The 15,013-nt window shown below is 39.9% G+C and overlaps 2 protein-coding genes across 5 annotated transcripts in view; one reads left to right on the top strand and one right to left on the bottom strand.

The window, feature by feature from the left end:
• Positions 1–130: 130 nt before the first annotated feature.
• ATG4A (autophagy related 4A cysteine peptidase) lies at positions 131–11,551 on the top strand. 2 transcript variants are annotated; one of them, XM_084534337.1, is made up of 13 exons: positions 131–180; positions 1,218–1,328; positions 2,461–2,532; positions 2,996–3,094; positions 3,891–3,992; positions 4,548–4,620; positions 5,970–6,049; positions 6,586–6,773; positions 6,883–6,961; positions 7,841–7,986; positions 9,080–9,136; positions 10,276–10,387; positions 10,657–11,551. In XM_084534337.1, exons 1-13 carry the CDS (start codon positions 171–173, stop codon positions 10,719–10,721), a joined length of 1,194 nt encoding a protein of 397 aa, XP_084390463.1. In that variant the 5' UTR covers positions 131–170; the 3' UTR covers positions 10,722–11,551. The 2 variants fall into 2 exon arrangements, with proteins under 2 accessions (XP_084390463.1, XP_084390464.1); XM_084534338.1 differs by having other exon boundaries at positions 138–180; positions 1,257–1,328.
• The window catches only part of COL4A6 (collagen type IV alpha 6 chain), a 134,000-nt gene continuing 130,441 nt past the window's right edge, over positions 11,455–15,013 (bottom strand). For all 3 annotated transcript variants that reach the window (XM_084534334.1, XM_084534336.1, XM_084534335.1), the window contains one exon: positions 11,455–14,633. In XM_084534334.1, coding sequence (XP_084390460.1) covers positions 14,373–14,633 — 261 coding nt within the window. In that variant the 3' untranslated portion in view covers positions 11,455–14,372. The remainder of the gene's footprint in view (positions 14,634–15,013) is intronic.

The following is a 15,013-nucleotide window of genomic DNA, read 5'->3' as shown; positions in this document are numbered from 1 at the left end:
GGGGCTGTAGGCGGGGAGCCGGGCGGGAGGCGGGGAGCGGCGCCGCGCGCCTCGGGCGGGGGGACTACAGCTCCCGGCGTGCACCGCGCGGCCGCGGCGTGGGCCTCCGTGTCGGGGCGGGGAGGGGGGGGAAGGAGGAGGGGGAGGAGGAAGATGGTGGCAGCGGGAGGATGGAGTCAGGTGAGGGGCGGCGGGGGGGAAACGGGGCGCCGCTGAGGTGAATGCGGAGGGCTGGGGGGAACTGGGGGGGACTGGGAAGACTGGGAGGGACTGGGCGGGGGGTAAGGGAACTGGGAGGGACTGGGGGAACCGAGGGGAGGGGAGGCTGGGGGTAACTGGGGAGACTGGGGGGGACTGGGGGGGACTGGGAGGGACTGGGGGAAACTGGGAGGGACTGGGGTAACTGGAGGAACTGGGGAGGACTAGGAGGGACTGGGGGTCACCGGTGCTGGTTTGTGTGCAAACGGGGCCCCCCCGTGCTCTCCTGGACGCGCTGCCTGTCCCACGTACCCGTTCCTGCACTTGCAGAGCAGGTGATGATCGCCCTTGTTTTCGCTTTCCACTTAGAATTTTTTAGCAGCATTTTAAGGTTTTTATTTAAAATATAACCATCAAAGGCCTCTTTTGCTCTTCCACCAAATGCTGCTTTAATCATCTAAAAAATAGTTTTCCTTCAGCACTGTCAGTTATCCCCTGTTGTTCTACAGCCAGCAACAGATCTAAGGCTAAATGCCTTTTTTTTTTCTCCTGAAGTGTTTCCAGTCTCTGGCTAGGAAAGCAAAACCCAGCCCTGCTAACACTTTTCACGTGCTTCCCATTAAGCACGGGGATGTAATCTCTCTGAGCAGCAGCGCGTGTACATCTGATCATGGACACAGCAGCCTTGACGCCTGCAGTCCTCCCTTTCCTCACTTCCCTGGGTTATATCTTCCCCTCGCTGCAGGAATCCTGAACTTCTGCTGCCGGCTTCAGCCAGGCTGCTTGTGACCACGGTGTCAGCCATGTTATTCTCTCAGAAGTTGCTGAGGAGCAACATAGAAACCAGCCAAGTCATTGGATAGCTCAGCTGTTAAGGGAAAGTGTAAACACAGCTGGCAGCAGGGTTCAGAAGATCCAAAGGCTGCGAAGCTGCAGTAGCTCAGTCTAAGAACTCAAAGGGGTGTGTGAAAGGAGGAGGGGACGGAATGGGGGTTGAATGTTCCCGTATTCCTGTTCAGTTTTATCTAGGTATGAAAACCAGATCACTATTTTGTCAGACTACTTAGAAGAATTTCCTGAAACTGATGAGCCCGTGTGGATTCTAGGAAGACAACACCACCTAAATGCAGGTATCTGCAAAATTCATATGTAAAATCTGTACAGCATTCACAGATGCAGCAGCATCTCCTGATTTCCTTCCATTCCTTAAATGTCTCATGAGTGAAGCTTTTTTTCCCCCTATAAACAAGAAACCAACTACGAATAATGGTATTCCTCCTAATATGACATCAGAACTTTACTCTCTGTCATAGTTCATGCAAAGAGATCATACTTAGGGCAGAAACTAGCTGGTCACTTCTCATCTTCAAATGTTTTATAAATTAAATAACAAAACTTTGAGGAAATGTCTGGTATTGCTAACGGTATTTTCCCTTGAGGGGTGCTGTCTGCAGTCTGCTAGCTGCAATTAAAGTGAGATTTCAAAATAATTAGTAATAATTATAGTAAAACTGGGGCATATACTGTATTTTGCTGAAAAGAAACATATTGCCTAACAGTCACTGAAGAGTGATGTATTTATACATCATACACAAATCAGATTTCAGAAATGGGTTTTGTTTCTTGGGAAGGGGACAAGGGCACGGTCCCATGTTACGCGTCAGAGGCAGTGGCCGTCGATGCAGCCTTGGTATCAGGACGTCCGAGAGTGCCATGTCCAGCTTTGGCTGGCTGAACGGTGCCTTGAAAAGGGCAGTGGGTCTGAGCAGCAGGTCAGATCCTTAAGAAACCTTTGAGAGCCTTTGGGATAATTCTTTAAGCACATTTATTAAAATAAATAAATTAAACTTAATATTAATATTTTTTCTAGAAATGGCATTGTGTTGGGTTTGGAGGTAATGCCTAATTCTGTGTTGTTTTGCACGTAGAAATTCTTCACCTTAACTCACTTTACCAGTTCTTTCCTGAGGACATAGTTCTCCATCGTTGTTTCAGTCAAGCTGGACATAGTCATCCCAAACAGCTTTTAAATCTTCATTGCCTAATAATTATTTCATTCGTAATAATTCAACTTTAATTATAAGTCCACAAAAGCTCTCAGGTTTTAACAGCTAAAAGATATCTTAAATATTAAATATTTTCTACGTACAAGCTAACAGGAGGCTTCCATGCACTCTGTATACTGACTATGTAGGGAAAGCTAGAATTTTCCAGCTTTTAAAGTTTGTTTTAATGATTTCTTTCCTTTAAAAAATATTCCAGACAAATCTAAGTTATTGTTGGATATAAGTGCTCGTCTGTGGTTTACGTATAGAAGAAAGTTTTCGCCTATTGGTGAGTATACTGCAGATTTACTGCCTTGTTCTGAATTAAATAGCAAGATAAGTGATGGCATCATAGGCTGGGAAAATATTTCTAGAGTATTAGAACATTTTGAGCATCGTTTTAACTGTTTATGCAAACATGAAGATTATTAAAATCAGTGTTTATTTATGTTTGTATGTAATCAGGTCATCATGTTGTATAGCATGCAGTAAATCGTTTGTGAATGCTGCTTGAAGAATGAAAAGAGTAAGTCAGCTCCACAAGGAATAAATGAATTTTGTTTATTTGTGCAATGCAGAGATTAGAATTAGACCAACAGCATGGAACCAAAGTCTTGCTCTGTGCCTTTTATCTGTAGGACAGTTCATGGAGGCTTCAGCAGCCCTATCTGTTTTCTAGCACTCTGTAATGTCCTCTGTGGTGCTGCTCCCAGTCGAAAGCCTGCACTGATTGTGATGAACTTTCCTAACAGGGGGCACGGGTCCTTCGTCGGACGCTGGCTGGGGATGTATGCTGCGATGCGGGCAGATGATGCTGGCCCAAGCACTGATCTGCAGACACTTAGGGAGAGGTGAGTGCTGGTCCTGAGGGAACTTCGGTATTGTCTGCAGACGCTTCTTCATAAGTACTCCATTAAAAGCACAAACCCTGAATTTATTAGTGAGACTTTCTTTGATGCCCTGGTAACAGTTCCTAATGAATCAATTCATATTCAGCTGGGTGAAATCATTCCAGCCTTAAGCAGAGAAACAGGCATAGAAGAACAAATGGGGAATCCTGTCGCCGTTATTTTATAAACCTTTTAGTGTAACACCCAAGTTGAGGCCAAGGGAAAACCTGCCACCGTGGGACAGTGCTCTTACCCTTCTCTTCACTACTCACTTGTCAGCAGCACGAGGTCCAAACCCCCCTGGTGCAAGCTCTTAAGCCTCTATGTGCATGTCACATCCCAGGATGCTGCCAGTGGAGTGTTTGGACTTTCTGTATGGATCTTATGTTGTTATTTAACGTGTGCTTAGAAATCCAACAAGGTCTAAACACAGCCTGTAGTTTTAAATAATCTTGGAAGCTCATAGATACTGGAATGGCTATCAACACTCAGCATGATCGGTCAGAATACGTTTGCAGTTGATGTTTTTGTTTTGTTTTATTTTCCCTGTTTTTACAATCTAGCCTATGATGATAAAGGGGAGCTTGATAATAAATAACAAGCTTGGAATTCTAGGAGCTCTACACAAAATGTAAATATTAGAGATGAATTGAGATGTCTTTTAACATCTCATTATAAAGCTTTCTGCTGTCTAGACATTTGATCAGTGTGATGAAAACATCACCATTTTTTATTCTATATCAATTTTTCCTTTCAGATTGGCAATGGGAAAAACACAAAAAACAACCAGAAGAATATCACAGAATCCTACGATGCTTTCTCGACAGGAAGGATTGCTGTTATTCAATCCACCAGATGGGTAAGAACAAACATAAACTTTCAGGTTTTTTCCACTGAAATTTCTACTGTGTTGAATCACTAATTTGCAGTATGTTAATACATAATTTTAAAAAGTGGATATGAAGACAATGTATATGCTTATATAAAAATAAAAATGTATGCAGATGGGTGCAAAGACTAGTAGTACAGAAACATTCACTGAGACCTAAATAAAGCCATGTACTAGAATCTAGCTCTTGATAAACTCTGTAAGCCTTGGGTACCAGAGCCAGTAATGTTAGAATAGACAGTCTTGTAGCTTATTGCTGTAATTTGTAATAAAGGGCACTAACATTTGTTAACTTGTAATTCTCATTATAGTTTAGAAGCCTTTTGTTTATTAAAGAAACTAGCACTCACTAAGTTTTGAAAAGAGCATAGATTGAGAAAATAATTGTTATTGCTAAATACAGATTGCAGTTACTCTAGAATGTTTGACAGTCACGGTATTTACTGTATATTGTTACCACATTCTTTATGATCTCATTTTTCTTTGATTTTGTGTACGTGTGTCTTTTTTTCACTATAAAAACAGCACAGATGGGTGTTGGAGAGGGGAAGTCAATTGGAGAATGGTTTGGACCAAATACAGTTGCTCAAGTACTAAAGTAAGTGAGATCATACCAGTCTCATTCAGAATGTACTCCCCTGGGGCAGCCAAGACAAGGCCCAGGCAGTTTTGAAGGCTGCATCTCCCACTGTCCCACAGTCAGGAATGTACTTGCCATCTATTTACAAGTGCAGCATAGAATGTCATGCTGAAGCTCGGTGTGCAGGTACTGAGTTGGGAATGGGTGACCTCTAAATTTTAATAAAGGAAGAGCCTGGGGAGAAGAAACTGCAGGAAAGTCTCCTGCTATGCTGTCTGCATGCCCTCACCAGTCACACCACAGATGTATATTCCTTTCTGCACAGTGGCACAGCTCTGGCAGGTCGAGAGTGCCACCGTGTAGGTCGGAGTGGTGGTGTGAAACATCAGAGAGAAGCCATCTCGGCTGAGGAGGGAACTGAGCTGCAATTCCTCCCTTTCTGACCAGCAGTTCTGCCAGCAAGGCTGCTGTATAAAGATGGGCAGCTCCTTATAGTCTGGGAGCCACACTTAAAGGAATTGAGGCTGCTCAGTTCTCCAGGGGTACGTGGAGGTGTCTTACCTCAGGCAGGGGCTAGGCTACAGGTCCTGTGAGCTCAGCAGCAAGTCCTTGACACCCTGGAACAGGCACATGATCTGAAGAGGGAGGGGAGCTGAAGCATGCCCTGGACTCCAGATCTTTCATGGCCAAGTTTTTCATGATGAAATGCTCACCCCCATTTCTTTCTGGCTTATTTTAAACAGCTAATTCTGCCTGTGCAGCTTAAGAGTGTAGTTCCCTTCCCCAAAGGTTTGGATTTCGCAGAAGTGGTCATAAAACTGTGTGCTGCTGTCTCCCACTGAAGTTTTGGTGCCCCAAACCCTTAGCTGATTTAGCTTTTAATGCCCCATTTCTGCTGTGCACACAGGCTCAGGCAGAAGTAATTCCAGTGAATTCAGTGGAATTTCTTAAGCAAAAAGTAATCTGCAAAACTGGCATAGGAATTTTTTTCTTTTCCAGATGATAAAAGACACAACTGGGAAAGAACCCACTGCAGAGACTGTCGAGTGCAATAAAAAGTAATAAACTTAATGATGTAGTTGAACTGTTACTGTCACTGCAGTTGGCAGTAAGACAAAACAGTTTGCACATGGTGCAGCGCATATGTTTTTCCTGGTACCGCTCAGTACCTATTTTTCTAAAGATATTTTTCTAAAGATATTAAACATTTAATGTTTAAAGTTTTCTTTTTCTTACATGGAGACTTTAAAAAATGCAGAAAGGATGTTTTTTCTTAGGAAAAAAAAATTAAATCAAATGGTTCTGAGTGTAAAGCTACCCTTTTGATCCAACTAGTTTATATTAATTAGTACCTTAATGTTTTCTAGGAAGCTTGCTTTATTTGATGAATGGAATTCATTAGCAGTTTATGTATCTATGGACAATACGGTGGTCATTGAAGACATCAGTAAGTGAAACCTCATCAGTTTTCTGGTAACAGTTTCTGATTTGACTCCATTTGCCAGCATGTATCTAAACATGAACAAATACCTGGGGGCCATGGGTTTGTCTTGCAAGGGTAAGAAGAGGGAAGAAGGACATACAAACTCAGTTGTGCTTTTTGGTCCCTGATGCCAACTTCGTGCTCACATCACTGGATGTGAAGAGCTCCTTGAAGAATTTCTACTGTCATCATTTCTGCCATTTAATTTCTATGGCGTTTTATAGGCAAAGCATGACAGTATTAATAACATTAATAGTGCATGTCACTGCAGTCTTAAATTGTCATCCCCCAATCATTTATCTAACATCTCACTTGGACGTGCCAGCACATACTGTCTGCTAGAATTACTTCTACTAAATAGCTGTAATTGCCATGCCCTGCTCGTTTTGTCTTGGGTGCCCTACAAAGATCCCTGGCAAACTAGCTTAATTCACTACTGAGAGGAAGATCTGCTTTGTGTTCCTCTGTGCGTTGACTGATTTCTAGTTTTATTCCCGCAGAAAAAATGTGCTGGTCCCCTCCTCAGAGCAGCAGCGCGTCCCACAGCAGTGCACATTGGCACAGAAGTGCTCTTGGCCGAAGCAAGAACACAGGGGGACTCTGCACAGGCTGGAAACCCCTCTTGCTTATTATACCTCTACGACTAGGGATAAATCACATAAATCCAGTATATATTGATGCATTTAAAGTAAGGTTTTCTTTCAATTCATTGCTCGTTACTATCAAATAAGTTTGGGTATCTGTGATGTCAGTAAATAAATGAATTACAATTTCCTTTATTCCTTTTGAACTCCTAGGAATGCTTTAAGATGCCACAGTCTTTGGGAGCATTAGGAGGGAAACCAAATAATGCCTATTATTTCATAGGATTTTTAGGTAAGGAAAAAAGAAACTTATTCCAAATGTGCAGATGATCAAAAGAGAACATTTTTTGAAGGGGAAATAGTAAGGAGTCTAAGCATGAACCTCTAGAAGTAAAGAAAGATGAGAATAGAATAAAATAAAGGAAGAAACATATCTAAAACAGTTTAGAAACAGTATGATATGATCCTTAACAGGAGCAGAAAGTTAACAGCAAAGCTAGGTGTAAAAATAAGTGATGACATAAACAAGAGCAACATACTAAGAATAGCTGATAGCATTTGACAAGTGTATTGGTCAAATGTCACTTTTATTTTCTTGTATTTCAAAACTTTTTCTGATAGCAGTATCTTTTTCACCTTTTGCATACCTTCTGTTATTAAGTATTGCTCTAATTAATTTAAAATGCATTCCTTCAGATTTCACCCCACTTTGGGCCAAAATTTTGCAACCTTATTTTGTCCTTTTGTAAAACCTAACCTGTTTTAGTTAGGCTTTTTTGTTCCAATTTCTGAATGAATGCCTAATGGGATTACAGATTGCATCTGTGAACATCCTGTACCTTTTAATCTGTCAAATGTTAGTGTTTACAACACTTGAGATTTAAAAAAAAAAAAAAAAGTACTGGATCTCACATGGAAAAATAAAAGTATGTGACAAAGATAGAACATAACCAACCAAAAAATTACAGTAATAGGTCACAATAGGAAGTTATACTAAATACCCTGTGGGAAACGTTGTGTCTAAACCTTCCGATTCTCTTAAAGAATCCCTAGCTGGAAAGTCTAGATAATACTGACTGCGATGGCAATCTAATTTCTATTTTACAGTTCTGGACCAAGTGCTTATTAATGTCACTTGCTTATTTTTAACATACGGCTTTTACCCATCCAGGCAATGAGCTGATCTATTTGGACCCTCACACCACTCAAAGCTTTGTAGATTCAGAAGAAAATGGCACGGTTGACGATGAGAGTTTCCACTGCCAGGAAGCTCCACATAGAATGAAGATCATGAATTTGGACCCTTCAGTAGCTTTAGTAGGTGTCAGGAAATCTTGAATGCATATACTTTATCTCAAAGTAATGTCTCTCTACATTGGTAAGGGCAGCAATGCATCTCCTTGAACAGAACCAAGATCACAAAGCTGTCTTCTGTGATCAACACATAGTAGTTTGTACATAACTACATCGAGTATATGAATCTTAGGGCAAGTGGGGAGCTGTCTGTACTGTAGGGAGCTCGCTTCGTTTTCTTTACTGAGCAGCTTTTACTTCTTTCAAGAGGCATTATAATGGTCAGAGCAAGGAACTGAAACAGGTTTACGTGTTTTATTCTATCACTACTTTATGTTTGGTCACCTCTAGACAAGTTACTTAACTTATTTTATATCATAATTTAAAAATGTTTAAGTGGAATTATTTGTATTTCACCCAAAACTACAAATACAAATGTATTATTTGTATTTCACCCAAAATGTCATGGGGGTACTGTGGTATTTGAAAAAATTGGATCTGATCCCATGCCAGTACCCTGTGATTGGGTGATTGGCAGTTGTCACCAGTGGGATGTGTTTCTAAAGCTTTAAACAATCTGTAAAGATACCAGTATCTGTCATTCATTCACATACCTGTTTTTTAATACTGCTGCTTTTTAGAAAGTTTTTTTTTTTTTTTTTAATACTTAACTATGTAACTATGTAAATACTTAACTATGTAACTATGTAAATATGTAATTATGTGCAAAATGTGGCATGATGCAATGAGACAGACAAAATCATAATGAAGAGCAAATATTTTCAGTATAGATAACAGAATGGAGATGTTCCTTAGGTGGTCCATCATCTACAAGGTTTCAGCTTCTGCTGATACCTGGACCGTAGGAACTGGGTGGCGCTCCATGGAGGAGCACACAGGAGCTGCTGCTATTTTTTGGTTCACTATTTCGTTAGGGGTTTGCAGGGCCTTGTTCTCCCCTTGGGTTCTCTCCCTAGAGCTGCCACATATTTGGAGTCTTGTATCTACCGATCATACAGGGCATTACTGTATCAGAGGTCAAACCGCCTTACCTGCTGGTATCACGTACCTACCATCTGCAAAGGTAAAACTCTGTGTGTTTGTTTTTTCCCCTAAGGGCTTCTTTTGCAAAGAAGAATGTGATTTTGATAACTGGTGTAGTCTTGTACAAAAGGTAAGAGTGGGAACTTAGCATCTCAATTTGTTCTTTATAAAGTCTTGTTTTTATTGTCTGTTTTTTGTAAAATTTTCCTTTGCATTTTCCTTTGTATACAAATTGTATGAGCCATAGAGAAGAATGCATTAAAGCATCAGGGTAAGACAATACTACTGAATTGCTAATTGGAAATTGTTCAGCACTTTACCAGCCACAAACCCTGCCAGTTGGAAAATGGGTGTAAACATACACACTTGAAGGTGTTACTGGGTGACACTTGCTTTTAACTTCTAATTCTCACTAAATGACTAAGGTTTAACTGCCATATTGTAGTGATGTATAAATGATTTGCTTCCTGATCCTTTTTTATTGTTTGACATAATAGATTGCGTGTTCTAATTATGACTGATAGTCCCTGGTATCTTAAAGATCTGATTCTGTAAGTGCTGCAGGCCTCTAGCTCCTGCTGATCTAGGGAGAACAGAAGGTGCTGGCTGCCACAGGAAACAGACTTGAGGATATTTCTGCATGCAGATGTTAAACTAAGCACCAGACGTCTGAATGTAAAGTATCATCAACCTCTAAAGGCATTTATTAAAAAAAAATCAGCTAAGGAAAACAGTTTGTAAATAACTGAAATACAGGACAGAAGGTAACTTCTCTTTGAAGAGGAATAGCGTTTGGCTTCAGGAACACCTTTTTTCCTGACCAAAACCTGTCCTTCAAAATCTGATGCTTTTTTTTTTTTTTCCCTTTGGAGGAGCTGATAGATCTGTCTTTTGTGCTATTGATCAACAGAAAACTTGAGAGAGTTCTATGCAAGTAACTTTCTTTTAAAAAGCAGAAAATATTGTACATTCCTGGTGTGCTTGCTACATGTAAACAAAATTACAGGTTTGCAGATATCAAAGCTGATATCAAAAGATGATAAGACTGATAATTTGTAGTACAGTTTAAGAGATCTGTCTTCCAGATGTGTTTTAACTAGGGATGTATTCCAGAGACCATGGTGCTTGGATTTCATAGTATGTCTGTATAAAGACTTTTTTTTCCTGATGGACATGCGTAATTAAAAAACATTTTCAATTAAGCAGACATGTTTTGTGTTTGAAGCGTCTCCTGAGCCAGCTTTTAAAATGAAAGCATTTTGTCCTCAGGAGATTCTAAAGCAGCAGAGTCTACGGATGTTTGAGCTGGTCCAGAAGCACCCGCCACACTGGCCTCCTTTCATACCTCCAACAAAACCAGAAGTGACAACCACAGGAGCAGGTAAGGCACTGATTAAAAGCCTAATTGTGCAATGTTATGTTCCTCGTTAGCAAATAAAAGAATAATCACAGGTAGAATAACTATCCTTTGTGAGTGTCAAGCAATATATAGCAGGCATGTATCCAAACAAGCCATACAATTGCTAGCACAGATATTTTTTTTCACTCTTACAAAGTACTTTTCTGGAATGCGTCTTTCAAAGTTTTTTTTTAAGTGAACAAAATCAGGCATGTCTTTAGAAGCATTTTTTTCTTTATCTTTTTTTACAGAACTCATTGAATCTACTGACAAGCTATTTGAATTGGAAGAAGAATTTGAAATCCTGAGTGTGTGAAGGAAACTGTGGTGACTCTTCTGAGTATTGAATATATTGGTAATATTATTGCATTGACTTAAACAGCCATGTTAGCCCCGAAGTGCCTGAAATTATGGATAACAGAGCACAGAAATCTAGTAGCATCCAAAACTCCAACGGCAGTTTAACACACAAACTTCCCCGGTTGGAAAGGCAGTAAGAGATCTTGTGATAAGATGCTTAAAGGGAATCTCTTTTTAACGTATCTTACCTGAAGACAAACGGGCCTTTGAGATTAAGGCAAAAATACATGTATCACTGGGCACTATGTTTGGAGAAAGGGATAACCCAAATGGATATTTCTTGCTCTCATATAATAATGCAATAGTTTAGTTCTTAAAGCAAAACAGTCTTCAGTTAAGGAGGATGTTTACTTCTGTTCCCTCCTGTGGGCTGCGTCATAGGAAAAATACATTGTCTTGTTTAAAAGATCGACTGGATCAGGAGAAAATTGTTTCCTTGTTAAATATTTTAACATGTATTTGAGCAACCAGACTTTATTACAAAAATGTTTCTGTGAAAGGAACTATGTCTAATGTATACATTTTGCAATAGCCTTCCTGTTTCTGGGAGACCTCAAGAGGAACAGGAGACTCAAATAGTTGATACAGATCACAACCACTGTTATAGTTATGGTATATTTCACCTTGACCTTAAAATTCAAATGATGAAAACTTAGGTTATTTCTTTCAGAGTTAAAATGAGTCAAAGGTGGTTTAACTGTACCTTATTTATTTTAAAATAGATTTACACAAGTTTCTCTGTTACAGCACTTTATCTGTGCATCTAATAAATTTCTTAAGCTTTTCTTAGGTTGTATGCTGCTATGTTTTGTTAATTTGTGTGAACTAAATATAAACCAGGTTATCTTAAAACTTAATATATAAGCGTACACAGATTACTTAATTGTTGCTTTTTGACTTCTTGCCTTTTGAAATCTGTTTTGGTAGAAGTGCCTTAACTCTACAGGTTTATCAGAACAGCCTGGGCAGTTTTATTTCTAAGGCAGAGAATCTCTCTCTAGCAGCCATAAGAAAAACAGTTCAGAATAAAGAAAGGCAAAGATTTTTAATCCATGCTGAAGTTCCTTTTCACTACCAGGCAGTCCCCCTTCTGGTCATTTTGTCATGCTAGTGTAATGAACATGAATTGCAGACTTTCATCTTCACCAATAAATGACAACATAGAGAAATACTGAATATTGTCTCCTCTCACTTGCACCTCTCGATCAGGGCCACTGTTTTTTCAAACAAAAGAGTTAACGAGATCCTATTGCATCTTGTTTAATGTTTATTAACTACAGTTTGGAAACCACAAACGTAGAAAAAAAATATCATTTTCTTTCTTCTCTGTCCAGGGATAAGCTGCATGGTTTTTGAGGAGATTCAAGAGGTCTTCAGGGCCAAGCCCTCTGTATGCAGCAAAAGCTTGTGAGGCCCTGCAGACTTCTTGAAGAAGTGTTCTTGGTGGGGGTAACCAGACTTCTGAAATTAGGGCTGCTGGAAGAATGCCTGGTGATAGGAATTCGCACCCTCGGTACCTGACTGACAATGGCTTATGTGTAAACAGAGGAGGAACAGGCTGGGTTTGTTGAACTCGCCGGAAGGTTGGGTATTGGTATCAACAGAGCCAGCTTACTGCAAGAGAGGTAGGTCCCTAAAGATACTGGCACTTAAAATGCATAAAGCTCTGATCCTGGAACAAAAACAAAACACACATTTGCATGCGTCCATGTTCAAAAATAAAACCAAGTCCCTGTTGGAGTTTCCTAGAGTTAATTGCAGAAATTTTCAAAAGACAGTGAGCTTTACTGTGTGCAGACAGTTTTTTAAAGTTGCATTTGCTTAAACCAAGATGCAAATACCGTATGATCTGTCTGTGCTAGGACAGCTAAGAAGTAGATTAGATATTGTGCACAGAAGGATTGTCACTCGGGAGTGTTAAAATGCCTTAAAAAATATTTGAAAAGTTCATCCAAAGCAGTTGCAGGTCTTTCACAAGTAGGAATATGTTAAATGAAAGACTAAATTGTGATTCAACTCTAAAATAGGCAGAGCTCTCTGACCCTGATCTGGGAAGGTAACATCACATTATGCATATAATTAATCGACAAAATCCTAATTATGCAAAATCCAAATCAAAAAAACATTGTTTGGGTTGGAAGGGTTGTGACCTTAACGATCGTCTAGTTCAAATCCCTCAAAGGTAAAAATATTATCTGCTTAAAACTAAGCACTTTCTTAAATAGTTTGCTGGATAGAGCTAGAGCTCTAAAACCTAGTAAAGAGATAACACTTTAAAATAATGTCTCGGTCTTGTATTAGTAGTAATTTCCTGAAAAAAATAATCTTTACAATCTTTATGCCAAGGTGATGGTGTATTTGCAAGGCACTTCTTTTAAATGTCATGGAATGTCAATATATAAGGATTTTGTATGCTTCCCTCTAGAAAGAGAGATGCATAACAGTTTTAGCCCAGCTAAATGAATTTGTGATATATGTTACATTCACTTGCTTTTTTCATGGCTTTCCTTCAAAATACGTAAGGATGTTAAAATTAGTAACATTTCTCTTTAATTACGCCCTGAAGGTAAGTGGGACTTCTTAACAATGCATACAATAGAAATACAGTTTTTTAAACTGAGAGAAATAAAGCCTAAAGGAAGAATACAACAGATCGTGACTGCAGAAATAAAAATGTACATCTCATAACTGCTTTCTTCTGTGTTTGCATAAGCCTGCGTGCTGTTTAGTAAGCCTCTACTTTTTAAATACACTCAGCTTGAATAATTACAAGATAACCGTGCCAAGGCTACCTCAGAAAGATTTATGTTCATAATAATGAAGTGTTCCTGCCTGCACGAAGATAAGCACAAACCCTGAAGTAAACATTTTACCTGGAATATATCTCAACAGAAAGCTATGAAGAATGCTAGGGCTGTTTTGGATTCCGCATCAAAAAGTGTATTTTTCACTGGGATAGCTCTTATAAGTCAACCATGGATATGAGTCTGGATTACAATTGATTACTTATCAGAAAGCCAAAGAACATCCCATCTGTTGAACAAGCAAAGCAAAACAAATTCATCTCTGACTCCTCCTAATGAAGTCAGTTATCAATCATTAATGCTTAAGTCAGTGATGCTAAGTCATCTACAATGCATTATAAATTTTGGCTAGTTCTGTATTTCTGAGGAGAATGAGACTTCATTTCCGTATACTAGACCAAATACTGTTTGCAAAGATGCTAGTAAAGCATAACTTTTGAGAAGTCTCTCTTGATGATTGGTGTGTGCCTTGGACAGAGGAGTGGTGTAACGTGAGACCGCAGTTACTCTTCAGTCTGAATAAGGAACTCGCAGAGGCTTTCTGAGGTAGCCATAAATGAGGAAAAATAACCCAAACAACATTAAAGTAGAAGCATAGCACCATGTTCCATAAAACAGGTTTCAGAGCACTGGTCTTCCCTTCTCTGTGTGCAAACTCCTGCCCTTGACACTTGATTTTTGTGGATTTCTGGCCATCTTGATTCATCCATCAAGCACGCACAAAACCAGTTAGAATTTATCCTTCTTCACATCAGTGATACCTACTCTTCTTAGGTAACAAGAGTTATTTTTGTGCATTTTTGTTACAAGTTCTTCATGCACACCTGGCAGCGGCTGACCCTTGTTCGAAGCTGTCCTGCTTTCAGGGTTTCTGAGGGAGGGGCGCTGACAAACTGCTGTGACTGTTCGACGGTCGTGAGCCAGAAGCTGTATTTGTTTGCAAAGTAATGGCACGTCCCCCTGGCACCGTTGCATTCAATGAAGGGAGTAGCGCGGAAATCCTCCAGGCAAGAACCGGGTGAGACGAGGGACTGACCTCCACCTTCTGCACCAGCTGCTGTGTGCTAAATGAAGACGTTTATTTAAATGAGTTCAGAGGACCAGAAAAGGAGGTGAACAGGGCAGTAACTCAAGTTCTGTTGCTGAAAGGAGTAAAACAGGCAACCAGCTTTATACCTTGGCTCCCTGTAACTGGGTTTGGAGTCAGGGCTAGAGGTAAAGAAGCAAAGGAAGGTACTCAGGCTGAGCATACAGCCCTGCTGTAAAGGAAATCAGCTTGTCACGGGAAAACTGTGAGACAATAATGCTGACTTAGTTTTCCAACAACCTCACACTGATGGGCTTCTAGGAGAGCACAATAAAATACTGTCCCAGTAGAGAGGGGATTAAGACAATGCTGTAGCTTAATTGGTGTTTCTGCATTGAAAGGTTTGAGGTACAAGTA

This window comes from Aythya ferina, assembly GCF_964211825.1.
Source record: "Aythya ferina genome assembly, chromosome: 13".
Lineage (NCBI taxonomy): Eukaryota > Metazoa > Chordata > Aves > Anseriformes > Anatidae > Aythya > Aythya ferina.
Note: the sequence above shows the minus strand (reverse complement) of the source record. Positions and strands in the feature narration are given on the sequence as shown.

Coding starts and splice junctions, on each gene's coding strand:
- ATG4A (XM_084534337.1), top strand. Junction 6,962..7,840: donor TTATTTCATAGGATTTTTAG/GTAAGGAAAAAA, acceptor TTACCCATCCAG/GCAATGAGCTGATCTATTTG. Junction 10,388..10,656: donor AGTGACAACCACAGGAGCAG/GTAAGGCACTGA, acceptor CTTTTTTTACAG/AACTCATTGAATCTACTGAC.